The following is a 26,099-nucleotide window of genomic DNA, read 5'->3' on the forward strand; positions in this document are numbered from 1 at the left end:
ACATGTAGATGTGGTGCTTAGGGACATGGCTTAGTGGTGGACTAGGCAGTGCTAAGTTAACAGTTGGACTTGTTCTTAAAGGTCTTTCCTAACCTAAACAATGCTATGATTCTATGATTGTAACAGGAACAGCCCCAGAGACCCCAGATTTGACCCAGAATCCCTCTGAACAACTCTAGAGATGACTGCAACAGCCCAAGAGAACTCAGATACCCTCAGAGCATCCTAGGGACGCATGGATGGCCTTAGGGAGACCCCAGTGACCCCAGAGAGCCCTATTACTTCAGTTTGAACTGTTTCTTTACATTGATTTTTTTTCCTTTGTCAGATACTGTTACTACATCTTCGGACATTTTTCAGCCCCTTCTGGTCTTGTATAGCATGTTTAAGGATGCCTTTTCTTGTTTTGTAAGGGTGCTGTTTCTCACATTCTTGTGGGGCAGCATGCATCAGCTCTCACCTCCTCAGAAGATTTGAATTCCTTTCGACGCTTCTCCCACAATGTCATGGCATCCAACTTAGGCCATCAAGTTCTGAATGGCCGGAGAATTGGACAGGTAAAAAGTGGTGTGAAGGTCAGGACCAGTGGCTAGTGGTTAATGGATCATACTCGGCTGATGGTAGCATGTAGAGTATGACATGGGGCTGTGCTGGAAACTCTTCTGCTTCATGTCTTTATCAATGACTGAGTGTGGTTTTATCACATTGGCAGATGACACCAGGTTGGGAGGGATCAGTTAGTATGCTTCCAACAGGACTACCATTCAGGGAGCACCATTCACCCTGGAAAATGGGTTGACAGAAACCTGATGAAAGTCAACAAGGAAAAATGCGAAGTCCTGTGCCCTGGAAGGAAGACCACAACAGTGCTGGTGGGGGGCAGCCTGGCTGGAAAGTAGAGCTATGGAAAAAGACCTGTGTGTCTTGGTCGACAGAAAGGTGACCAAGACCCAGCAGTGCACCTTGGCGGCAAAGAGAGTGCAACAGAAGCCTGAGCTGGGTTAACAGGGGCATAGCCAGTAGACCAAGGGAAGTGATTATCTCACTCGGCTCAGCACTCATTAGACCACATCTAAAATACTATTTTGGGGAGCCATGAGAACATGCAACCCTCCCCTGCACATCCCAGGATCCCCAATTCCCTCCCCAAAGGTACCACTGGTACCCCAGTATCTCCCAGAATCCCCATTACCTACACCTCTCCTAGCAATTCCTCCCTAGGATTCTCCCACCTCTCCACACAACAAGCACTCCAGGTCACTCCAGGAAGTCAAGACCTCCCAGAACCAACTAGGAACCCCAAAGCCCCCAGGACCCCCCAATGCCCCCTATCTACCCTGCCACCTACCCCGCCCCAACCCTGGCACCCCCAGAACTCTCTTATTTCCTCAGGATCCTCCATGCACCCCAAGTTGCCTCTCAATCCCGAGACACAGGCACACCCTCCCCCATGCCCAATGAACACAGGCACCCAGAGTGCCCTCCACCCACCTCCTGGTCCCCACCACCCATCCAGGACACTCAGGCCATTGGTCTCCTGCTCCTTGCAAGAAGCATCTGGATGTCTGGGTTCCCCAGCAGAAACAACAAGACCCAGATGGGCAGTTCAGGAGCCACTTTTATTCAACCCAAGTGTGGGAGGAAATTGGGGGATCCCCCGCTCCCAGTAGAGAGCTCAGGGCAGGGGAGTGAGAATTCCTGGAGGCATGGGATTGCCTTGTGGCGAGTCTTTGTGTCTCATGGGGTCCCTACAGTCTACGGCATGTCCCCAGGGGGTGGGGGGTTACCTGAAACCACAGGAGGAACCCATTTTGGGAGAGGGATCTGGGAGCAATTTTGTCCCATAGAGGTGCCCATGGGTGCTACCTGGGGATCCCAGTATGGGGTGCAGAGCTTTTAAGCCCCCCTAGGTATTATTGGGGGTTTCAGGTGATCTCAAGGGGTCCTCAACGCAGCTGGGGCCACGCAAGGCAGGGGGTACAGTGAGGACACAGGCTTGGAGGTCAGTATAGGCATGGGGCAAGGTGCCCCGGGTGATCCAGCGCCGGGTGCCTGGCTGGTAGGCATGGATCAAGTGGGTGTCCTTGTAGGTCTCATGACTGTACCCTCCCAGTATGAGCAGTTCCCCCCCCAGCACAGCTGCGCCCCCAGCTACATGGGCATGGGGCAGGGGGCTGAGGAGGACCCAGATGTCCAGCTTGGGGCTGTAGACCTCAAAGGCCAGCTGGTCCCTGTAGCCAGTCTGCCCGTCCCGCTGGCACAGCCCCCCGGCCACATAGAGCTGCCCACCCGCCTCCTCCATGATGTGGCCAGCTCGCTGGCCATTCATGGGGGCCAGGAGCGTGGCAGGCGCACCCGGGCTGTAGCGCAGCAAGGACGCCTGGCACTGGCACGCCTCGTCACACCCCCCCGACACGTAGAGGGTACCATCCAGGGCACACGCCGCGTGCCCACACAGAGCCATTGGCAGGGGCTGGCACCTCCTGGGCAAGGAGAGAGGGAGGGGGTGAAGGGCAGGTTAAGCAGGGCTACCCTATGGTGACTGCCTGCCCAGGAGTTCCCCAGTGAGCCATGGCTCCATTGACCGCTCAGCAGGCAACGCTGGCCAACACCCAATGAGCCTCAGTGGGCAGCATCAGCTAACACATAATGGATGCCCAAGGGGCATCACTGTTCAACACTTTGTGGACCCCAAAAGACATCATTGGTCAACCCACAGTGGAGTCCCTCAATGGACAGTATTGGCCAACACCCAACAGCGCACCCAATGAACACAGCTGGAAAATGTTTAAATGATTTGTCTCATTGGCAAGTGGCCAACAGACCCTCAGTGAATACTATCGCCAAAAACTCATTCACCACCCAATAGGCAACACTGGCCAACACCCAGTGACCCCCAAGGGACATGGTTGCTCAACACCTAGTAGACCTCTCCCAAAGGCCACTGTAGGCCCATTCTCCATTGGAGGATCAGTGACCCAAGGACCACTCAATGGGCACCACTGGCCAATGCAAGGGCCTCCTAGGGCAGGGGAAAGCAGGAGTCTATGTGGAGCAGTCTCACCTCCAGGTGTCATTGGCCAGGTCATAGCACTCCACAGTGTCTGTGCAGTAGATCTCCCCCGAGCTGCCCCCCAGGGCATAGATGAAATCCCCTAGTGCCACAGCAGCAAAGTAGCTTCGCCCACAGGTCATGCTGGCCAGGCGCTCCCAGGAATCGTCCATAGGCTGATACCTGGGTTTGAGAGGTAAAGAGGCAAGAGACTACTTGTTACCTACAACGCCATGAAGTGATGTGGGCACTGCTAAGGGCAACAACCCACCTACAACCAGCCAATCCCATAAAGCCTTGGAGCCACACAGTCTCCTTGCATGGGAATATCCCCTCCTTCTGGGCAATACCAAACCCATAATGCCCTAAGGCATCTCCAGGTAGGAGCCTCCCTGCCCTACCCCCAAAAAGCCTGTCACATTCCAGAGTGGGAGGGCACCCCCAGTCCTACACCCACCCAATCCCAGAATGCCTTGGGGCCACTTGACCAACTGCGATGCTGCAATGCCTTGGGTCCATGGGGCAGCTCTGGCTCCACCAGCACCTCCTCTGATCCCACAATGTCCTGGTGCTACATGCAACCTCTAGGTCCTCTGTAGCTCTCACCTGTAGACACTGGCCAGGGTGTCACGGACCCCGTAGTAGCATTTTCCACCCAAGACGTAGAGGATGTTGCCCACAACAGCTACAGCATGGCGGAAGCGTGGGCCATCAGGAAAGTGTCCCAGTGCCCGCCACTCCACCTGCTTCACCAGACCCACAGCACTGAGGTAGCGGTGAGCAAACCAGAGGTGTCTGCTGGGCTTCCGGGCAGCCAGGTTGGCCGTCAGTTTGTCTCCACCACAAACCACGAGCACCTCTTGCAAGGAACGCACCCGGCATGGCAGCTGGGCCACGGGGGCCAAACTTGCTACCATGAGCTCACGGAGGACCTTTGGGTCAGCTACCCCTGCAGCCACCGATGGGACCTTCTTCAGCTCCCGGCCGGACATGAGGGCAAAGCGAACAGATGACAGGACTTCCTTGGCTAGATCCTCTTGGCCGTTTCCATTGGCCATAAGCCACCGTGATGCTGCTTCCAAGGCCTCCAGTTCATGGAGGACATTGAGACCGTCAGAGCGGAGGAGGCGGATTAGGAGGTGCGCAGGAAGATCCAGGAAGGCCGGTGTGGCCACCACACTGGGGAAGGTGGCCAAGATGTAGTCCTCTGCTACGCGGCCCACCTGGGCCAGCCCATAAGCCACAGCAAAGGCCAGCACGTCCAGGCCAGTTTCTGGGGTCAGGCCACGAGTGAAAACATCCAGGCAGAGGGTGAGGAGCCCCCAGGCCTGGTAGCGCAGGGAGGTCTCGGCTGCCTCCAGGACCGCAGGCCACGGCCCTGCCACAGCCCCCGTGTAGGCGAAGGAGAGGAGGAGGCGAAGCTCGGCTGGGGACAGCCCCGTGGCCAGCGGGGTAGCGGGGTCATGGGTGGCCTCCCGCATGGGGGAAGTGAAGAGGGCCCGGAAGAAGTCACAGGAGCAGCTCAGGGCCAGGCGCTGAACTGGAGGGAAGGAGGAAGAATGGTGGGAGGCAGCAGGGGACCCTTTGCACTGGGCAGCCCCCCAGGAACTCAGGTGTCCTGGCCCCCACCCACCAAAGCCCCAGCTCTCCCGAGGAGACCAGTCCCGTGGGCACCTCTAGCTCCTCATCCGCACCTGGAGCCTCAGCCCCCAGCATGCCTGGCAGGGGACCCGGCTGTCCCCCGTCCCCCTCCTCAGCCTCTCCTGGGGGACCCCCACCCCCGGCTCACCTGGGATGACCTCATCCCCTGCCCAGAGCTGGAGGTCGCAGCCCAGGCCGCTGGCATGGAGTTGCTCCATGGCTCTTAGTGTCTCCCACTGCTCCTCCAGGGGCTCAGGACCCCCCTCCTGGGGGTCACTCTCCAGCCGCGGGGCACAGGCAGCCACCACCCGGGGGGCCCCGAGGACCCGGGCAGCCTCCTCCACCTCCTTCTCCCGGCCGTGGGGCACAGTTCCCCCATAGGCGAAGGCAAGCACGGCCCGCCAACCCCACAGCGTGGCCCCAGGTGGCAGGGGGACGCTGGGCGGGGGGCCCTGGCGCAGCTCTCTGGTCCTGCTCTCCAGGAAGCGGAGGAAGAAGGAGCTGATGGAGGCCAGGACCACGGCATGGGCCACGTCGCCCTCCGGGCCCACGGCCACGTCCACCAGCAGTCCCGCGGTGCGGAGGTGGTCGGCGGTGGCCAGGAAGTGTCTGGCGTGGGCCCCGTCCCGCAGGCTCCACTGCGCTGGGGCTGGCCCCTCTGCAACCCACATCTTGCCTGTGGAACACAGAGTGGGGGGGTCAGGGTGCCGTCCCCACAGCCAGAGCCTCTGGCCCATGGCAGGAGTCCTGGCTGGGGACACGGGGTCCTGCTGCTGGCACTGCCCATAGTGAAAGCCACTGGATCCATCACCAAAGTCTCCCATCTGCCTCATTGCTGAACCCTCAGGATGAAGCCACTGACCCTCAGCCAACGCTGCTGCCCCACAGCTCAGTCCACTGTCAATGATCAAACCCTCTCTCCTATAGCAGAAGCCACCAAGCCCTTCCCTAACCATTGCCCCATAGTCGAAACTACTGGTGCTCCAACAGCGGCAGAGCCACTGGCACCTGGCACGGCTCCCCAGCAAAGCCACCTGTGCCACCCGTTTGGTGCGTGGCAGCGTCTGCTGTGCGCTGCCTGTCGCATGTCGCGCTGCCTATTGCATGTCGCAATGCATTGCGCTGCGAGTTGTGTCTGACGTTGCACGTCGTGCTCCCTCTTGCACCGCTTACTGTCAGGGTGTGCTGATCCTCGCGTGGCATGCTGCGTCACACCGCAGTGCGCAGCACGCTGTTACCCCCCCCCACCCCATCACGAGTGGCACCTCATGTGTCGCTTGCTGTGTTTGCACGGTGTTGCGTGTCCTCGCTCAAGCTGCGCGCTTTGCAGCCCAGCGTTGTGCTTGCTGTATGCCGTGTCCTGCATTGCCGCGTGCTGTGCTGTGCCATGCACTCGTCCCCCCTTACCGCCTGCCGCCGCTCCGGGAAGCTCCTGTGACCCCAGAGGAATTTCCCCGGGTAATTATAGCCCAGACAGGGCACGTGGCCTCGGCCAGGAGCTGGGAGAGGCCCAGGCAGAGGGAGGTCCGAGGCGCCGGAGTCCCAGGACAGGGCAGCAGGGACACTCGGGTCCCCTGAGGACAGGCAGCGGGGTGGGTGGAAGCTGCCGGGAGTTTCTTCCCCCTCTCGCGCAGCAGGAAGGTGCAGGCAGGGCTGTAAACCCCAGGTTTTACCCTGGGCAGGCCCTGTTAGGGGTCTCTGGCCCATCAGCCCCCTCCTAAACCTTGCTCGCCACCAGAGCCCAGGCTGAAGCAGGGCCCCCTCAAAAGTCCTTGGGTGGGGGAGAAACCACCCCCCTGCTCCTCCAGCACCACGGGTGGTGACACCTCCACCACCACCCGTTGTGCTCCTGAACTGGAGCCCAGCCCCACTGACCCCCACACTGAAGAGTCGGGGCTCCCCCAGCCCCGGTGCCAGGGAGCACATGGGGACACCAGCCCCTTGGTCCACCTTGGCCCAGCCCCAAGCACCCCCAGGACCATGCTGCACCCCCCAGGACCCCCACGTGCCCACAGAGAGCACATACCAGGGAGCAGCGCAGCCTGCCATGGCTGTGACCACGTGTCCCCCTGTGTCACTCTGTCCCCTCTGCTGTCCTTGAGTCCCCCAATCTCCTTGTCTGCTGTTCCCCTCTCTCCTGTCCCCTCCCCTCACACCTCCCTGTTTCCCTACCCCACATCCCTGCTTCCCCTAGTGCCAATTTTCCCTGTCTCTATTAACTCCCATCCCCATCCCCAAATGTCCTGTCCCTGTACCCTCATATTCCCATGTGCCTGGTTGAATTGCGTCCTCCCGAAGATGATTTCACAGCCTCTCCAAGTCCATTTTTCAGCACTTATCTATCCCAACTGTGAGAATTTTTTTCCTTCCATCTACTTAGAATTTCCCTTTCTGCAACTTGTGCTTGTTATTTCTCACCCTTTACTGTGCACCTGAGCCTGCCTTTTCTGTAACCATCAAGTTGTGAAAAAATGGTATTAGATCAGTCCTCAACCTTCTTTTCTCCAGACTGAATGATGCAGTTCTCACCACTCCTTGTGCATCCTGTGCCTCAACCCTCTACACCTTTTTGGTGGCTTTGCTGGATGTGCCTGTTTGCACACAGAAAATTCAACCAGACACAGCCCTGAGCAACCTGCTCCAATTTTGAGCAGGAAGATCTCCAGGGGTCCCTTCCAACCTCAGCTATTCCCCCATTCTAACCCTGAAGTTGTGGGCTCTAGACTTCCTTAAATGCTTATTGGAGAAAGCCCCCGGGCTCCCGAACACCTTGTTATGGGCAATCTATACCTACTTTCCCCACCCCAACTTCCTCAACATCAACCTAGAGCCAAGTGCCTCTTCAGAAGTTTTGACTCCAAACCCTTACTGATCTTACTTGTCTCAGTGCGGTGCAATCCCAACCCTTGCCAAAAAATCCTGCAGGACCCACTCAAAACTACAAGAACAACTCCCAAAAGACCAGACTGAAAACGGTAATTGTACCTCTCAAGCTTGCATGCACAATACAGACATAGAAGCAAAGTGACTTGCGCATAGAAATCTCAGCAGGAGCAGCAGATGAAGCTTCCTCTCCAACGGCTCCACCTTTTTTGCGTCTCAGCCCGAACACTGTAAACAGCTGGACAACATCAAAATTTTGTGACAACTGCTGATTTGACAGTATCTTTATTACACAACGTCTTATTACATACAGCATTCAAAAGACAGTTCGCAGGGAGGAAAGGCTACATTTACAGCTTGGGAGGTCCCGTCAGCCTCCAGCCCTCCTTGTTACCTATCTTCATTAGAGCAGCGGTAATTCCAAACCCCAAACATGCAGTGGTACCGGTCATGTAACTGTGAACTGGAAAAAACACATCAAACCGTAAATGATCTATTAGGGCACAAGAACTATACAGTAGATCTCGACAAACTCTGCAATTTTTTCCATGAGCTACTCACAGTCCCTTGACCATCAGTGACATTGTTTGCCAAGAGAAATCAGAAAAGTGACTAATTTTTAAATTAAGTGTTCTCATGCTTTTAGCTTGCAATTTGAAATACCAATTTCTATAACCCACTACCCCATCTCCTTACATAGGCAATCTTAAATTGCTTATTTCAGTGACAAAAATAACAATCACTGCTTCAAATTCTCATCAGCTCAGCAACTAGGAAAACTGAAGATAAATTCTATTTCACCACAATTACAACTTAAATAAATCCTTCACACCTTTAACACTGAGTCTGAATGCCTACAGAAAACAGAGCTGCATAAATACCTGCAGGAGTTAATCTACCCTGACAAGATGCCATAGGAGGAACAGCAGCAAGATACAGCTTGTCCATTAGAGTGCATGAAGAATTCACAAGGCAGATGTTAGATTATATTTTGTGTGTAAAATAAATCACATTTGTTGCCAAGAAAATATGGATTTCCACAATTAGTTTTTCATACCCTGCAATTTCAATTTATGACTGGTAGTTATAATTGGCAGTACTGGGTCAACTCTGTTTTCATTCTGTAAATCAGCTTGATGTTATCTCTGGTGTCCTTCTGTAGCAGTATTTATTTTAGCAGACCTGTACAATGGAGCACCAACGAAACTGGCATGAAATGGAAGAGATGAATATTTACCAAATAAGCCTGACATCAAGATTATTTTACATTTTTCCCTAATAGAAAGAGAGAGGGCTCACTTTGTTACAGGCATTATCTACATTTACCTCTTGCACCTAAGACAGCTCCTGTTGCACAGCCTCCTATGAAATAGTTCAAGGGATCCTCTGGTTCCTCTCGGATTTGGGCACTGAGGCAGGTAGTTAAGCCAAACACAGCTCCTAGTGTAGCTGTAAACAAGAGGTAAAAAACCAAACCAAAACTCTTCAAGGAACTGAGAATTACATACAAAGCACATTTTTGAGACGCACAGTACCGTACAACAGCTCCTCTGGGAAAAAAGAGGAAAATGAAGCAAGATCTGATTTCGATTACCCAGGGGCATCATATCCTAGCCACTATGGTGAGACTCAGCATTATACAAATCCCAGCCGGTTCCTTCTGGTACCTCCTCCGGTCCAGCCGTGCAGCCACCTGTGTGCCATGCAGGTCTTGCACAAGCAGGTCCAGCTCAGCCGTTAGCTGGATCCCCAGGAACCCTGCTGTCTGCCAGCACGCAAGGCATTCAAATGGCTACGGACAAACACCACCACATCCAGCTTGGTTATTAGCTTAGACTTAATAAGAGCCCTTCCAGACGATGCAATGGGGCAGCCCCTGAACAGTCAGATCGTAAGAGAAGAGAGAAGCAGGTTTCTCTGTAGCACGTTCCCCCAGGGTGTAGGAGAGAGCAGAGCTCTCTTCGGGCTCTGTGCTGAAACTCAGCTCACAAGTCCCTGTGAATCCAGCCTCACGGGGAATCAGGTAGAGAAACTCAGACAGGTCTGCTCTCCTTAAGGTTGGTTTGTCCTGGGACTTGCAATGATTTTTGGATAGTAGAAAAACGGATTGAGTTTTGAAATTATTCTTTTTGTAAACTGATTTTGAAACTGAATTAAGAATTTTGAATCGAACTAAGAAACTGCAAAGTAGCATTGTCTTGTCCACTGAATTACACACCTCATCCCATCAGACCCTACATCGATATAACTGCAAATTTTGGCAAACAACTGTGTCAACCAAATACACAAAGAAGCTTTTTTTGTTTGTAATACAGGTTCTTGATCACGAAACGTGAAACTGGCTACCAGGCAGCATCTGCAGATTTCAATTCATCTTTCTTGGGAACAACAAAAATGTCCAGGATAAAAATTTTCAACCTCTATGGTAAACCAGTAAACCGCAAGCTCATGTTACAAACCTCTGCAGCTTTTCAGCAGAAAATGCAATTATGCTGATCCTAAAATCAACTGAAAAGAGCACTGAAGAAACAAAACCCACAGACCAAGGACTGTATTTCAGCTTCCCTGCTTCCTCTGCTTTGGACTACAGGAGTCTGGAGGCAAAACACATTGCTTCAGACCATGAGGTCTGGCCCCTTAACAGTGGACAGGATAAGCCCTTGCTCAGGTTCAAGAATTGGTAAGAGGATTCAATATGCTGGTTTAGGATTATGGGATTTATTGAAGTCATAATTGGTTACATTATCCAGTCCATCACAATGACCTTCTATGGCTCAACTCATTACAGGAGATTCCAGGTCCTGTTTTAGAGTTGAACAACTCAAAAATGCAGATCTGAACTGCTTGTGAACCGAACCAGCTTCCAGTTCAGAGCACTAGTGCAGAGGGAGAGACAGAGGTGACATAAGCCATTAAATTAGACTGAAAAACAAGATGAGTTTGGTGAGAAGAAAACTGTGCACTTGCCAAGGGGCTGGGGGAGCTTCAGCCTTGCGGATCTGCACCTGCATCTGGAATAGCCCCCTCAGTTGCCTGCTTATTTCTTCAGTGTCCACTTTCTCTTGCAAAACAAAGACGATTCAAGACAACTACATGGTTTCTTCTTGGCTACACAGCATGATGGAAACCCCCACACACATTTATTTTCCTTTTGCCATCAAAACCATTGTGTTTGCTCTTCAAGTGTGATTTATTAAGTGCAATGCCTAAATATATGAAGTAAAAAAATGAGTTTGCTTCCACTATACTTTTGGCCCTAAACGAGCTGGTTTGCAAATACTAAGTACCTTTTACTCTAGATTGCAAAAAACGCGTCACCTAAACTTCAAACAAAGAACATGTCTTTACATAAAGAACACGGGAGGCAGAGACTGCTGCAGATGCATCTTCAGCCTGAGCTGACATGGCTGTTCTTCCATCTCAAGCATTAACCCAGAAGTTCTTTCGTTCCCTGTCACCCATATTACTGGTGTTACCTTATCCAGCAGAAAACACTACCCACGTGTGAGTAACTTCTATTCTATTCTATTCCGATTTGACATGTAGGTAGTGGGTTAGAGGAAACACAGCAAAAGGAAACGCCAACTGTGAAGCTCTGCATGTCTTTCAAGTCATTGTACCACTGCGGCTCTTGCCTTCCGTCCTTAAAACAACCATCTGCCTCCGAGGCGTGCGGAGGAGGAACACCAACCAACACCGAGCACAAAGCCAAAGGCAGGGCGGCCCGGGAGACCGACCGACCGACCGATGGGGAAGCGCCCGCCCGCGGGGCGCCGCCACCGCCGGCCGCAGGGGACGGCGGCCCCGGGCCCTTACCCATGGTGACGCTGTCCGCGGCTGCCATCTGCAAGGCGGCCAGGGCCGAGTTGGGCTGCAGCAGTATAATGCGGTAGGCCGTCCCGACCAAGCCTGCAACACAGGACGGCGTCAGTCAGCAGAGCCGCGGCCGGCGGTGACGGGGCGGCCGGCGGTGAGAGGGCTCCCGCCGGTACCGCCTCGTAACCGCCCGGGCCCCGCTTCGCCGCCGCCCTCCCGACCCCCTCAGCCGCGGACGCCCCGATCCTCACCCGCGGCGGCGCCGACGCGGGTGGTGAGCCAGGTGCGGCGCGGGCACTCCTCACCCTCGGGGCCATCCCAGTAGCCCGCCATGGCGCCGCAAGGCCACAGGCGCAAGCAACGCCGAGCTCTCGCGAGAGGACGGCGTGCTCCCGCCCCGCCCCGGCCGCCATGTCGGCGCCGCGCCGCCCTGAAGGCTGGGCGGGAGGCGGCGTCTCCCACGGCGGGGAAGGCGGCGCCGGTGCGGGCTGAGCGAGCGGAGGTGCTGCCGCCGACACCGGTGTTACCGCAGCACGGCGCCGTCCCCCGGCCACGGACCTCGTCCCGGCGCCCGCCGTGGCTCGCACGGGCAGGTCAGCTGTCCTGCCGCCGGCTGGCGGGCGCTCGAGCGGGCCCTTGGAAATCCGTCAGAAAAGTAATGGCGTTTCACGTTTTCAGCTCGCACCCAGGCCGTAGCTCTTAAGGGGCCTTCAGATCTTGCAGCTCTGTGTCTAAACCTAAACGACATACGTTTCCCGTAGCTCGGATCCTTTAATTTTTCAATGCTGGCTGTTTTGGGGTGGTTTGTGGGGTGTTGTGGTTTTGGTTTGGTTTTCTGTGTGTAGTAGCTACAATTATAACTAAATAGTACTTCGATCATTTTTTATGAATTTTCAAGGACTCTATTCTAATTCTCTGGCTGTCTCTGTATACTTGTATCTCCATTTTTTCCTTCTGAAATAATAAAGATGTTTTGACACACCTACCTAGGCCACACTGTAGCATAGGCTGTACTGTATGTATTTATTTTTCCAGTTGTTCTCAGTTTGCTAATAAAAACATTCAACAACTCACTACCATGCTTCCTCAGTGACATCCCTTCCAGCCAAGGTCTTCCAGTTCTCTTTTCCCCACCATTGAGATAACTCCAGCAGCTGAATGGAAGAAGGCCATAACTGGATTGATGCTTAGCTCAAGCTTTCTCTCACCCATCTACTTCTCTTTCGCCTTTATGTGAAAATCTCATTAAATACTTTGTGCATTTCCCAGTTATGCTGGAGTCCTCTACAGCACCCCTTTTCTGGGATAGGAGCTCAAAGCAGCTAGCTACTGCCCCCAAATTATCCCAGTAAATAGCTGTTTGTTACCAGCACTTACAACTACTCTTACTTCCTAGGACAGCACTGGGGGATGCCAGGTAGCAGCGAGGTCTGAACTTTCCCAGCCTTGTCAGCAGGGAGAGAATAGGGGACAGCCAGGGATCACAGGACCGTAGCGATCTGTGACTCGGCCCCTGGCTTTGGCATACCAGAGAGCTGCTGCAGTGGCATGGACCTTGGGCAGGGCAGACACGTCATCTTCATTCCAGATCTGTCTCAAGCGTTGGTTTTAGAATGAGGTGGTATGGGGTATATTAGCAACAGAGTGAGGCTCAGGCTGGTCTTGCACTGTCCCTTGTAGCAAGGCCACACCACTGACTCCTCCGTGCCCCCAAAAGTGGCTGTTCTTACAAACACAAAACCAAATGCACTGATCAAGTACTCACTGGCAGTTTATTAAAGAAAGCAGGGTATAGGGCAGTTTTATTCCTCCTGCCAAGTCCCTTCTAAGCACATCTGACAACAGGCTGTGTGACTGTTCGGACAGCAGGACTAGAAAAGCCATGGCTGCATGGTGGCACACGGTGTAAATGCTCATTCCCCAATATAAACGTATGGAAGCCACTAAGTCTTGCATAGGATAAGACTCTACACCATTAAGTAATGAATAGCATTCTAGGCTTTAAGCAGCTGTTAAAAGCTCTTCTGAGTGTGTATTACATGCAGGGGATTCATACCACTCCTTCCACAGACAAGTGAGGTGGAACCGAGACTCTTCCTGACTTCTCGTGTGCCTGTACATAGCTGCAAGACACAGCACCTGTTTTTGTGCAGCTCTTAACATGTCTCGCCTATAGACCACAGTTAACCTTAGGGACTGGCACACTGCTGCTATGGTTTATTTTCAGAAGCCTGTCCTCAGGCTTCTGAATGGTGTAAAACACAGCCTAGGCAATTAGTATGCATTAGAGAACTGTTACAGTAAAATGTAAGTTACCTTACTACGAACAGGCAAGTTCCAGGGAAAGCCACAGGTAAATCAATCTAGGTAAAGTAACATTACTCTTAAAGCATCTAACTTGACTCCAAGTATTTTACAATTAACTGTAGACTATGGTTACAAACCAGTTAGCTAATACAGAATTAGTTCCCTTAACTGTTAATGTGGGGAGTGAGTTGCCATCATACTACAAGCTGCAGATAATTTAGTTTCCTTCTGCCTCTGAAACTTTAGAAATGAGGACAGAACCACCCACCAGCAAGTCACATTCGAAACATTTCCCCATCCTCCTCTCTTTTGGCAGCTTTTTGTATGGCCTTATTCAATAGACCTCCTATCTGCATGTAAACTCACGCTCTGAACTCTCCAGAACAGGAGGAATCTTACCTTGTCTGCAAAACAGACTACAATTAGTGAGCTACTTTCCAGTGGTCAATATAAAAAGCATTTCCCATGTGTACAATGAGTAGAGACTGAGGCTTGGCATGAACTGCTCAGATCACTGCTACCAGCAGCAGCTGGGGCTTGACTGATTCCTTCTGGTCTCTTGAACAGGAGGACATCAAATACAACATTTAATACTTTGCTTTTCCTAGGATTCATTAGAAGCCAAAGGCAAGCCACCAGAATGCAATCAGGAATGGTTCATTTAATTCACAGGTATCCTTAGAAAAGGCATTCACTGCCTATCCCCAGCAACAGAATTACCAGTGTTCTTGATAACAAATTCAGCTTTCATATCTTTAAGCCCTTGAAAGGAGGTAGTCAAAAGGGAACTCTGAATACTATCTTTAAATGAGAGACTTTCATTTACAGAAATTGTCTTTGAGCATTTCTTTGCAAGATACCTGTACCATAACCTAACAGATAGGAATTAAGACTGACTTTAAGAGTTTAGCTTAGCAATTCTCTCAGCACCTCTGTTGCTCTGTGCTAATCTTCACAGGAGGAAAAGAATTACCCTGGAAAGTTAAAATACCTTTATACATTGTCTGAATTTATCTGCTGCCCGTATAATGGACTTGAGAGTTCAGCTTAAGCAAGTCAGTGCACAGAAAGACCAAAGAACAAGGGGAGAAAAGCACACAGTGAAAAGTCAGTTTAATGAAATCTTGCATGACAAATTATGGCAATTATCATAATTGGAATTCCTAAAACTAGAGAAGATTACGGGGAAACATGGTAAACTTTCAAATATGTAACGTTTCTAGAAATAAACCATTTTCTACACTCACTGGGAGAACAAGAAGCCAGTCAAACTGCAGAATGGGACGCATTAGGAACAGTCATTTAATGGCAGCAATACCTAAGCAATGGAATTGATTGATACCTCAGTGACTGGGAACAAGGGAGAGAGTCATTACAAAGTTGGAGGTTTCTTATTCCTGCAGGCTTCTAACAGTTTGGACATCTGCCCAGCCTGGTTTCAGTGGAGGACTGCTGAGGACTAGTTTATTTAGATCTTTCCCTGCCCTGCCTTCTCTGAAGTAGTGCATCACGCACTGGGAACCGGACTACAGAAAGATATTGTAACTACACATTTTCTTACCTTAACGTTTGTATTTCCTGTGGGTGTAATCTTATTTTTAATTTTATGGATAAGAGGTTTACTTCTGGTTTTAGTAACACCACCATTCTTGCAACATTTTCCCCATCAGATGTGCTCAATTTTATTACACTCTTCAGTATCTTTTTTTCCCCCTGGAAAATTTGAAAGGCTGTGCCCACATCAGTCAGCAGCCAGAACAAGAAATACAGTAACATATGTTAACAACAGACCTAAGAGCAAAGATGCAGCAGGAGGGTGGTGGAAGGGGAAGATTGTTGTAGGAAAGCAAACTTGGTTATTGTCAACCTCCCTTCTAACAGCCATTGCCCAGCACAGGAAATACAACACAGGGCTTGGGGTGTTTTGTCTGCTTGTTTTCTGATGAAAGTTTTAATGTAGTTCCCACATACATTTTGATATGAGTCTTACATAAATCTTTCAAAACACATGGGCATCATCTGGTTTTACCTGTCACTAGTTTACTAAAGCTTAAAGCAGAGAGTGAAATAAGAGTTTTGCTCTGGCATAACTACATCTTGCTGGGCAGGGCCTGAACTCAATCTATGGCCAATTCTGTTAGTGGTTCACAGTAATATTTCCCTCTTCACTATAAACATATATGCAAAGATTCCAGCTGAAATAAAATTTGTATCAGTAAATAGTTGCCAGATTTTTTTTTTTTTTTAGAATGCTGTAGGTGATTGTATACCACCACTAAACCTCATCAAAGCAAGCAAGCTTATTCCATTTTTCTGAATCTTCATGCACCATCAATTTCATTTTAGGTAACGCACCTCAAAGTGAGACTCTGCATAGACCCCATGGAGTCTGGGACCATGAAGTAAAACCTGTTTCTCCACAAGCAGGCCCTGCTGACCAAGACACCTTATTAATTTCCTTTATGCTGACAACAACAAGCAGCTTTATGCTGCAACATTGTTTGAAAAGAGTAGTTTAAATCTGAGTATCTCTCTCATGTAAAAAGATCCAAGATCCAAGATCCAAAATGCAGATCACATTTGAAAATACAATAGTTCCCCAGACCTTGTGATGCAGAAACAATTGTGTGGGTGGGTATTAAGAAACATGCTGTGCTTCTGTTAATGAGCTGCATGAGAAGGGGTCCATCAATAGGTTTGTGCATGGTTAAAAAAAACCCATAATGCTAAGGAGAAAAAAACCAAAATGCAAAAAGGCATGAGCAGACCATCCAGAGAAATCACAAATGCAGTGGCACAGCTAATTATTAGCCCTTTTCACTCCCCAGAAAAGTAATCCAAGATGTTCCTTCAACAGGCTACCAGGAAAAGCAAAGCACCCCCCTGCCCCAAAAACTTAAGTCTCCAACAGTGGTTAACAACAGATAACAGGTAAAAACATGTTCTTGACTCCCAGTGAAGAAAAGCATCTTTCATGAAAATAGAGGCAATAAGGACTGTTTTGCTATGTGAATAATTTCAAAGTTGCTTTTGTGCTACAACCTGGGTTTTAATTTTCAATTCATGCTACATTAAATGCTTCTTCCCCTTTAATTTTAAATGGTGCATTTTAGATCTCCTTAACCTACAGGAGAAAGAGCAAGGAAATGAGAAATTATCTATCAGTAAACTATTTATAAAGGAAATAGAAAAGTTTGGGGAATTTATAACAAAAGTGACCTGGTCACTGTTCTTAGTGACTACCAAATTCCAACTTTGCTGGACAAGAATATACCGTATGTTTTAATAACAAAATAAAACTCAACTGTCACACAAAAGGCCCAAGTGATTAGAAAACATCCAAAGCAAAAAGTGAGTTATGGTTACAGTAGGAGTACTTCAGAATTACACACAGGAAAACACATTCTTGCTTTTATTTTGGTGGAACAGAATACAATATCCTTCAGCCCAAACTATTCAAAGCTGGCAATATTACCTTTTTCTTCATGCTGCAAGACTTCAGGAAACAGAACAGGGACAGGAAGGGTTAGAAGTTAATTTTCTATTTAAGGCCGTTAATTCAGCACAATATTTAAAAATGTACTCAACTTTAAGCATGAATAGTTGCATTGACTTCAGTAAGATTATTCACATGTAGTTAAGTCAGGCAAGTGCTTAAATGGCTTGTTGAATCAAGCCATTAAATGAGAGCTGCTTTATTATACAGATTTATTTTAATGGCTGACAGAGCTCATTAAATGAGCCTATTTTATTCTTCCAAGGGCTAACAGCTGTTTCCTCATCAACTTTTCTGAAGGTGTAACCTGTATGCCTCCTACACTTTACTGTAGCCACAGAAACATATAATTTTCTAAGAAAAATTGTATGCAACATCTATTATATATAGTGGCTTAGCTCTCCCTTAAATAGTAACAGAAAAGAACAGTACAAAACAATAGTTTCACTTTTTCAACACACAAGAGCATCTTATTGAAAAACTAAAATAAAAAAGTATCACCACAATATAAATCCCCAAATAATAATAATGAAATGGGAAGAAAGAAAAGGAGTTAGCAAAACATCCTGTGGACTTTAAAGTCTCTTATTACCGCATTAAAAAAGCTTTTCTGGTGAACCACAATGTTTTGTTTCTCTCTGTTTACAAACCCACTAGACAGGGAACAATGGTGTCCACAACCTACTCTGGGATTAAAAGGTAAAAACATGGTCTGCCCCATCTGCAGTCCAAAAAGAGAATGAACCCAAAAGGGCAGTCAGTGAGCGTAGGAACTGGTGAGGACACAGTTTCCCTGCAGGTGGCCGAAACTCATAAGGGGGAGTAGGGGTTATGAAAGCAGAATTCGAGTTGGAACTGTGTCAGAAAGTTTTATCTCGGAGGCCTGCAAGACATGAACTACTGAAGAAACAGTCAAAAGGTCCCAATGAAAAGCTGTGACAAGCTGTAATGTGCCATTTCAATTACAAGGAAGAGGGGAAATGTTTGGTTTTTTTTTTTTTTGGCTCATCAATATGATGAGCTTTCACGTCCCAAACCACATTCAGGTAGTTTCAAAGTCTGCTTTTTTTGTGTGGAATCTACTGATCCAGACCAAAAAACCAAACAAACAGAACAGGGATGCACAGTTCTGAAGTCCTGGAGCCTTCAACACTGCCTGAAATAATAGCTGGCCTGGGGTATCCAGAGATGCCTGCAAGATGGTGTTCATAGCAGCCTTGCAAGCAGATCGGCTCACATCTGCTATGTGCTGCCAACATTCTGCCCGTCACCTTCATCATTAGGACCTGAAACAAACAAAGTAGTTCTTTGTCATAAGAAGTATCTTTTGTTTCTTGCCTTACAATAAGAAGCCCTACCTGAGAAGCCTACAGAAGTCTCAGATTTAGGATTTCAATGACAGATAAGCACTGTAGAGTTCCCCCTCCCCCTCCCTTACATCTTCCTTCTCCAGAGTAAGTTCTGTCCACTGCAGAATTTTATGTTCTTGACTGAGCTGGTTTGGGGATCCCAGTAGCATCCCAGAGCCTAAAAGCTCAGTTTCCAGCCTCTTCAATCTACCTACTGCTTATGTTCATATTCATTCCCTTCTTTTTTTCCCTGCAGTGAATCAGGATGGAGGACTGGTCTCTGTCAAAGGTTGGATGTTCTAAGCCATAGGAACGCAAAGCACAGATGACTCCCAAATCAGGATTACAGAAGGAAGCCTTCCTCAAACTGAAGACTAGTGCTTTTCTTAAATTATGGTCTCCCCATGTACAATGAAATTCTTTCCATGCCCCTTTGTAAACTTTCTGCTTTTCAAATAGCATTCAACTCAAGGGTCAGTCTGGATCCTGCGGGCTGAAAGTAGCCCAAGACAGTCATCTCAGGTTTTATGTGCAAGCCTTAGCCACGTTGAAGGCAAAAATGAAACTCACAACCACCCCTTAAAAATCCTGTAAACAAAACTAGAACTAATTGAAGCACAGATAACCTCTGCTAAACTGTGACATGTAACTCAGATGGAAGCAGCACAGGGGCCTTTTTAGCAGTTCGGAGAAGCAACAAGAAACAGTTGCATTCAAAAAGGCAATTTGTGCAATGAGTCTTATTCCACAAACACCTGTGAGAAGTAACAGGCCAGAAGTACATGTATAATATACAATTACAGAGAAGACAGCCTGCCTTAAAGAACGACAGAGAAAAACACATGGAAAACAGGAAACTTGTCTTTCTCGCTTACCACTTCCAACTGATCCTGAAGGTGCAATGACATCATCATCACTGTCTTCCTCATTTGATTGCGTTACCTCTGGCTCAGGTGCTACATTCTTGACTTCTTGCTCTTGTTCCACTCTACTCCGCAAGGCCAAGATCCGATGGTGTAATGCAGCGTACAACTGCCCTGTATCTTTAGAGCTTGCCTACATTTTTTTAATATTCAGAAACAAGAAAAAGGTGCAAGGAATTACAACAGAATAAAAACACTGCTTATGTAATACATACCAGTCATGCCAAATTTCACAATCTACTTTTCAGTTTTCTCATACAGGGTTTTTCAAACTAGGTCAGAACGGGTTGTGGTATACATAGCAAGATGCTAGATATACTAAACTCTGATGATGAGGGTATATTCCTCTCTACTCAGCACCAACTTTCTCTGGCTAACATAATGAGTACTAGCTGATTTTGTATAATTTTTTTCAACCAGCAGTCACACAGCTTTCCTGACACCTCCCAAAAGCTTATGCTAAAAAGATCCTTAATTAAAAAGTTTGTCTTGCACAGATTTTTCCAGGTTTGTCAATCACTCAACTTCACACATTAGTTAATCATAATCAAGTCACTTAATTGTTTTCATGATGCACTGACAAAGTTTCAGCATAAAATATAATGAGAAAACTGAATGGACATGCAGTCAGGCAGGTGATTATTCCAGGTTTTTTTGTTTTGTTTTGTTTTTTTTTTTTACACTCTTTTATACTGATCAGCTGTTTCAGAGGGAAGCATTTGTGTCTGTCCAGGAATATATGTTTTTTTACTCAAAGGTTAAGGGCCACTTCATGCCTTCAAAAGAATCCATTTTTAGGCTTATCAAACCAAGTATTTAATGGATATTATTTAAAAGGGAACTCCTTTCGAATACTATGAAACTCTGTCTTCACCACGTCAATTAAGTCCCCATATTAACTACTATTACTGTTACCCCAAGTTAACTTTAAGGTAATGATCCCAATTTCCATTAAAAATTGTTTCCATCCTCCCCATCTGTAACCTCTGTATCTGCAAAATTCCCCTGCAATGAGCTGCAGTGAATAAATTGTTCCATACAAGGTACTTTTCATCAATACTAAAATCAATAGTGAATAACATGATGACAGATTAACTCAAACTTTTCAAATCTAGAAAAATGCTGAGAAGTTATCCATTAATTTCACTGCTCTTTCTTTATCAATGGATATTCGGTATCATTAAGTTCCACTCTGGGACTCCAGATCCCAGTCCTACAAATCTAATGTCACAGGGGAAGCTGACTATTTGTTGCTGTTCTCTTAATTTCTGATCCATAAGAACACTTAATTCTTTAGCAACTCCTTGTGTAGAATCAGTGTAAGTCAAAAGAATGTGTTCAGACCTCTCAAAATCTGTAAGTGCTCTTAGCAGACATTAGGGAATGACCTTTCTTTCTTGCTGACTGTATCATGATCTCCCAAGTGTTTTAGTAATTCTAATTGGGATTGCTGTTTCCCTGTTTAGCAAGCACAGAAATCACTTTCACTGTCCTGCTACTGCTTGGAATACTCTGTATTAAAAGAAAATCGAAGTTAAAATGTGTTATTCTTAACTACTAACTCAATGTTCTTGACAGATATCTAGTGTTTCACTTCCAGTGAGCACCTATACGTCCACCCACACTGTAGATAGACAATGACAGCTTTCCTGTGCTACAAGTTCTGGTAGACCTCATTTTGGTTAAGCTATTACACAGCAATCTACGAAATGCTTATTTCCCTTGATAGCAAAAAATGATTTGCATTAATCTTACACTACAGTTATAGTCTCGGTAAGCATGGAACAGATCCCATGACTCCATGGTCAATGCTTTGGACAATCTGGCTTCCTAGGGTGGCCTTTTACATGGCATTTCTTCACAACTAGTAAGGCTTTTCAGACAAGCAAAGTCTGCCAAGCCCCTTGTCTTTGGGGTGGGGGTAGTGGTAAGGAGTTAGTGTGCAAAGAAGAATGGGAATGTTACCTCAACTACAATTTAAGCAAGCAATTTTAGTAGGAAGGTTAAGATGCAAACAAAAACCAGTACTCACTGATATAAGAAAAACTTTAACGCCCTGGTCCTCTGTATCCATGGCAGTGATCCGGATACTCTTCTCACTGGCTTTATCGATCTGCATCTGGGCCCAGAGCTTGGTATTTAAGATTAACCTGAGACTCCCCTGAGTCCTCATCACTAAAGCCAACATACAAGATTAGTTAGGTGGAAAAAGACACAACAGGAAGCTCAAAACAGCAAAGATGGCTTTTTGTGTGAATGTTTAAGTCTCTTTACGAAGAATATCAAGGGAAAGTCCTTTAACAGTTGTGACAAGATTCCTGTTTTATCAGAAGAATGTAGGCTATTAAAGATTATCAGTCATATCTAAAGATACTTAGTGCAAAGTCTTATGTGTTAATACATCAAAGTTCAGTGGTTGGATCCAAGCTGATAATCTCAGGCTAATGCACATTCCTGCCAGTCTGAACAACTGTGCACTATTCAAACAGACTTCTCCTGCCACAAGCACCCTGTCCCAAAGAGCAAAGATCCCAGATCTGAAGAACATCACCATAAATTTCTAGTCAAATATTCTAGTTGCTAATAAATACAGTTTGCTTTTATGGGGAAAAAAAAGTAACTGGAAAATTTGCTCCAATAGGAGGATATGAAAAGATACTCTCTCTGGAAGAAATGGTCATAAATTGAAGCAAGACAAAAGGTCTAAACTGCTTCTGAGTTGCTGTAGCTAAGACATAACCCAAAGCAGATGCTGCTGTGTGTCATGGAAGCATCCTGTGAAAATAGCACTGACTGTCATCCAGTACCTCATTTCCCCTGGTTCCTCTTACCCAGCCGAGACTGTAATGTTCCATCATCTGTTGAGGCCATATCATTGAGTCTCAGAAGTCCTCGACCTCTTTCCACCCAAGACTGAGAGTTTTTATCAAACACAAACAGCTTGCACTGAATCTGTAACAGAAAATATCTCTATAGCATAGTGGTTGATTGAAGTAATAATATATTTCATATTCAGTTACCTACAGCTGGTTAAAAAAATATTCAGATTTCATATTGGAATTTTAAACTGTTCATAGCTGTGGAAACCAAAGTAGTCATCCTCTCTTTTGCACTAAATTCCTCAAAATATGCTGTCGTAAGGTTTATTAACAGAAGCTATATATTCTTAAAGAATACCTGTGTTCAAGATCAAACAACAATAACAATTTTCAGATAAGGTACAAACTTCCACAGAGGAAACTTATTGTGATAAGAGACTGGGTAAGAGACATCTATCATCTTAAATCAGTCAATTCTTTTAAAAGTCTTAGGTGCACTTTTTTTTTTTATTAAGAACATACTGAAGTTAGTAAGTATATTTAAGTTAATGAATAACTACAACATTAAATAAATCACGATTAGAATCAGGAGTCTAAGTCATGACCAAATGTCCTTCTAAAACATCACTAATGCAGTTAAGTACCTCAAGACAAATCCCTGAGTGCTGTTTTATGGTTTCTGCTACGCAAGAAACCAGACTGCTGGCATAATAGTCTATTCAGAGTTTTAAAAAAAATCTTCAGTAGTATGATAATTAAAGAACTTAAAAATATTTAGTTCATTTAAATTTTCTTCAAATAATTGTTTTGGAGATAGGAGCTTTTGTATGATGGATTCAGGAAAGTATGCTTAAGGATCGTCTGGATGGCCCAAACACTAAAATTTATTCAGAAAGAGGAAATTAAGAAACAACAAAGTAAGGATCTGATAACAAATATCCAAAGTTTGCATTTTAACACAAGAAAATACATTAGAGATACAGAGGATGGCTGAGCTGTAGGGCATCAGGTGGTATGCATTCACTGGACATCCGTATGAATCCCCTTAAACTGAAAGCTCCTCTACTTTACCCGTTTCTTACCTGTAACACATTACTTTCAGCTTCCTCCCCAGTAATCACTTCTACCTTCGCTAATAGACATTTCCTTGCTGTTGCTTTAGTATAGGCTGCTGCAGACTCCGCCAGTGATTCTGAAATATTATTAGCTAAACAACATTTTGAAAGTTTGAGAATGATTAGCATATAATTTTGTAAGATTTATAGAGGTCTCACACAAGTATACCAGAATTTGAAGAAATAAAAGTACAGAACACAGATGTTAATAGAACATTAGAAATAGGATTGAAATTTAAAGCAGAAGTTAAAGCTTGTCTTTTAAGACTTGTTTTAAAAGCAAAAGATGACACAAGGGACAGAAGAGGTAAGCTATTGAAAGATTTTCTCCCCGCATACAGTATTTCAAAACCTTTGCTAACACATGGACACCTACGTATCTGTAGGTGCTCCAGCAGTATCGATACTGCTACCAGCTACACAGTTGTGCTTACAGATGTACAGTGCGATTCATTTTCTGCTTTTATTTTGGCTTGCAAGCAGTTTGCTGGAGAAAGCCCGTAGCTCCCAAAATTTCCAGAAAGTCTTGCCAATCTGAAGAGTCATAGAAGTCTAGAACCCAGCAAACAGTTCTTGGTTCAAGCAACACATTTGGTGCACCCACTCAATACAATAAACATTTGACTCAGACATTCAGTCACTGGAAGTATAATAGAATTCTTAAAAAACAGTCTGCCACATTTCTTCTACACTCTGTACATCCAAGTACCTGCTCTGTTAATTCCCTCTACTTTCATTCTGCTGAAGATACTCCCAATACCACAGAACAACCACAAAAAAGACAGTGTAGCCTGTAAGTGTTTAATATTAAAGAGAAAAGGACAAGAGAATCTATAGCATCCACCACGTCACCTCCCACCGCTAACCTGCATCTTTGGTTACAGGAGACAGTAAAGGCAACATAAAAATGTTGTTTTTATAAAGTAACAGGATATTGAAAAATGCAATCATTTAAACAAGGATTAACTACCATTCCTAAAATAATATTTTGTTTTTCACCTTTCTCTGGCGTGGCTTCCTGAGAAGACGATTCAGACCCAGACTCTGTAGCAGCATTCTCCTTATTACTCTCTGTACTACCTTCATTTGATTTTGGTGGACTCTATTGCAAAAAGAAGAGGAGGTAAAGAGAAGAGAGAAAGTATACACTAGTTTTGCAGAACAAGACTAGTGATCAATTACTGAGGGAAGCCCTAGCGTTTATAAACCATACAGCAAAAGAAGAATCCCAGGGATGACATGCTTTCACAGTAAAAGCCATCCTACTACCCCAGCCAAGGAACTGAACAGAGTGTGACCTGAAAACTAGTTCAAATTATTTTCCCCTGAACTGAAACCAAATTTCAACTCTTATTCTGAAGTTATGCTCAACAAAGCAAACCAGTTTCAGCTACAGTTCAACTCAAGGCATACTTGACTGAACTCCCTGCTCAGCAGTTAAGACAGGTATGAATGCACAGCATTAAATGCTTCCCTTTTGTACCAGCACAGCAATAAAAACAACAGTAGGAAACAGTGGGGCACTAGAATTTATACTTTAGGTCAGTACACAATAAAGAGAATTTCCTGAATCATACCTCAGTACTGAGGCAGCTGCCTTACTGCTGGACTTGAAATCCCATCACTGGGGGAGTCATGCAACTGAACTTTTCTCAATTTGGAGGACAGCAAACATAAAATACCCTCAAATAGTTATATCGAAGAAGCCATTTAAAGAAGCAAGCTGTGCCATAAAGTGCTTGGACTTAGGAACCACATGCACTACAGAGAAGGCACTCGAATCTCCTTACACTGGTAGAGCTTGGCAGGGAAATCCTGGACAACACTGCTGTTGCAGACAATAGCTCATAATGAAACCCCCACGCTGCACTCAAAATAAGTTACCTACAAGGGAAACCACTGAAAGAAAACTGTGCTCCAAGTGACAAGTATAATTAAAGGTTCTCAAAATTCCTGAGTGAGAATCCATAATGCAAACTACTCACAAAATTACAACATTTCATACACAGTGGATACTCACTAGGACTCGCTCACTCATGTTCTGTCCAAAAACAAACTTGTTGCTAGATGCATCTGCACTGTTTGTAGAGTTCTCTACACTGGAAAAAAAACCAAACAAACAAAAACACAAAACCCAAACAAAACAGGTTTTATAAGTCAGGAAAATATCTGTTTGTCTTCTACTGATAAAATTCCTCAAAAAGTGAGCAGTTGTCACGGGCTTTAAAAATTAAGCACTGGTTGACACAAACATAAGCAAAAATTAATTCAATTTAGTAGTATGAGAGCACATACTGGTTTTACAGAATGAGAATTCTCTCAGAATCATGGCAAATTATTTTGTCACTGTAAATATCTTCCCTTTAGATATCTAATTACATATTAAGCAATGCTGAATGCTAAGTGAGGGCTTCCTGTTTAATCATATAACATACTTTTTTTTTAAACAGTATTCTATATGCACAAACTTGAACTATTACATGTTTTTAGGTCAATTTTCTCAGAAAGGGAAAGAACTGAAACAAAACCACTTGCAATATCATAACTGAAGCAAAGGTAGCAGGGATAAGTAATGAATGCCTTTTATTAGACTAACTGCAATGCTACAGCCTCCCCAAAAAGTTTCACAATCAAATCTCAACCCTCCCTTATAGAATAAGCATCCTCCTCCCGTATGGCATTTTTATTAACAGATTTT

General features: G+C 46.3%; 3 protein-coding genes across 7 annotated transcripts in view; all 3 read right to left on the minus strand.

The window, feature by feature from the left end:
• Positions 1–1,600: 1,600 nt before the first annotated feature.
• Positions 1,601–6,672, minus strand: KLHL33 (kelch like family member 33). The gene is made up of 4 exons (XM_052802681.1): positions 4,842–6,672; positions 3,659–4,592; positions 3,065–3,235; positions 1,601–2,483 (listed from the first exon to the last, which is right to left on the minus strand). The coding sequence occupies exons 1-4, from the start codon at positions 5,647–5,649 to the stop codon at positions 1,907–1,909; spliced, it is 2,490 nt and encodes an 829-aa protein (XP_052658641.1). The 5' UTR covers positions 5,650–6,672; the 3' UTR covers positions 1,601–1,906.
• A 1,173-nt stretch (positions 6,673–7,845) lies between these two features.
• On the minus strand, positions 7,846–11,779 carry NDUFA11 (NADH:ubiquinone oxidoreductase subunit A11). Its single transcript, XM_052802705.1, has 4 exons — positions 11,644–11,779; positions 11,393–11,485; positions 8,903–9,025; positions 7,846–8,039 (listed from the first exon to the last, which is right to left on the minus strand). The coding sequence occupies exons 1-4, from the start codon at positions 11,723–11,725 to the stop codon at positions 7,927–7,929; spliced, it is 411 nt and encodes a 136-aa protein (XP_052658665.1). The 5' UTR covers positions 11,726–11,779; the 3' UTR covers positions 7,846–7,926.
• A 3,016-nt stretch (positions 11,780–14,795) lies between these two features.
• RANBP3 (RAN binding protein 3) overlaps positions 14,796–26,099 on the minus strand; it is a 56,924-nt gene continuing 45,620 nt past the window's right edge. For all 5 annotated transcript variants that reach the window (XM_052802690.1, XM_052802692.1, XM_052802691.1 and 2 more), the window contains 7 exons: positions 25,422–25,500; positions 24,401–24,503; positions 23,369–23,493; positions 22,299–22,419; positions 21,500–21,642; positions 19,420–19,600; positions 14,796–18,481 (listed from right to left, as the gene is read on the minus strand). In XM_052802690.1, the coding sequence (XP_052658650.1) occupies positions 18,438–18,481; positions 19,420–19,600; positions 21,500–21,642; positions 22,299–22,419; positions 23,369–23,493; positions 24,401–24,503; positions 25,422–25,500 (796 nt within the window). In that variant the 3' untranslated portion in view covers positions 14,796–18,437. The remainder of the gene's footprint in view (positions 18,482–19,419; positions 19,601–21,499; positions 21,643–22,298; positions 22,420–23,368; positions 23,494–24,400; positions 24,504–25,421; positions 25,501–26,099) is intronic.

This window comes from Harpia harpyja, chromosome 11 (assembly GCF_026419915.1).
Source record: "Harpia harpyja isolate bHarHar1 chromosome 11, bHarHar1 primary haplotype, whole genome shotgun sequence".
Lineage (NCBI taxonomy): Eukaryota > Metazoa > Chordata > Aves > Accipitriformes > Accipitridae > Harpia > Harpia harpyja.

Excerpts from the sequence above, each read along its gene's own strand:
- NDUFA11 (XM_052802705.1), bottom strand. The coding sequence starts at position 11,725 with ATGGCGGGCTACTGGGATGGCCCCGAGGGTGAGGAGTGCCCGCGCCGC. Across the intron at positions 9,026-11,392 it reads CGCGGACAGCGTCACCATGG|CTACACTAGGAGCTGTGTTT; the intron begins GTAAGGGCCCGG and ends TCTTGTTTACAG. Across the intron at positions 8,040-8,902 it reads AGCTGTCTTAGGTGCAAGAG|TTCACAGTTACATGACCGGT; the intron begins GTAAATGTAGAT and ends TGTTTTTTCCAG.
- KLHL33 (XM_052802681.1), bottom strand. The coding sequence starts at position 5,649 with ATGGTTAGGGAAGGGCTTGGTGGCTTCTGCTATAGGAGAGAGGGTTTG. Across the intron at positions 4,593-4,841 it reads AGGGGATGAGGTCATCCCAG|TTCAGCGCCTGGCCCTGAGC; the intron begins GTGAGCCGGGGG and ends CCTTCCCTCCAG. Across the intron at positions 2,484-3,064 it reads CTGGCCAATGACACCTGGAG|GAGGTGCCAGCCCCTGCCAA; the intron begins GTGAGACTGCTC and ends CTCCTTGCCCAG.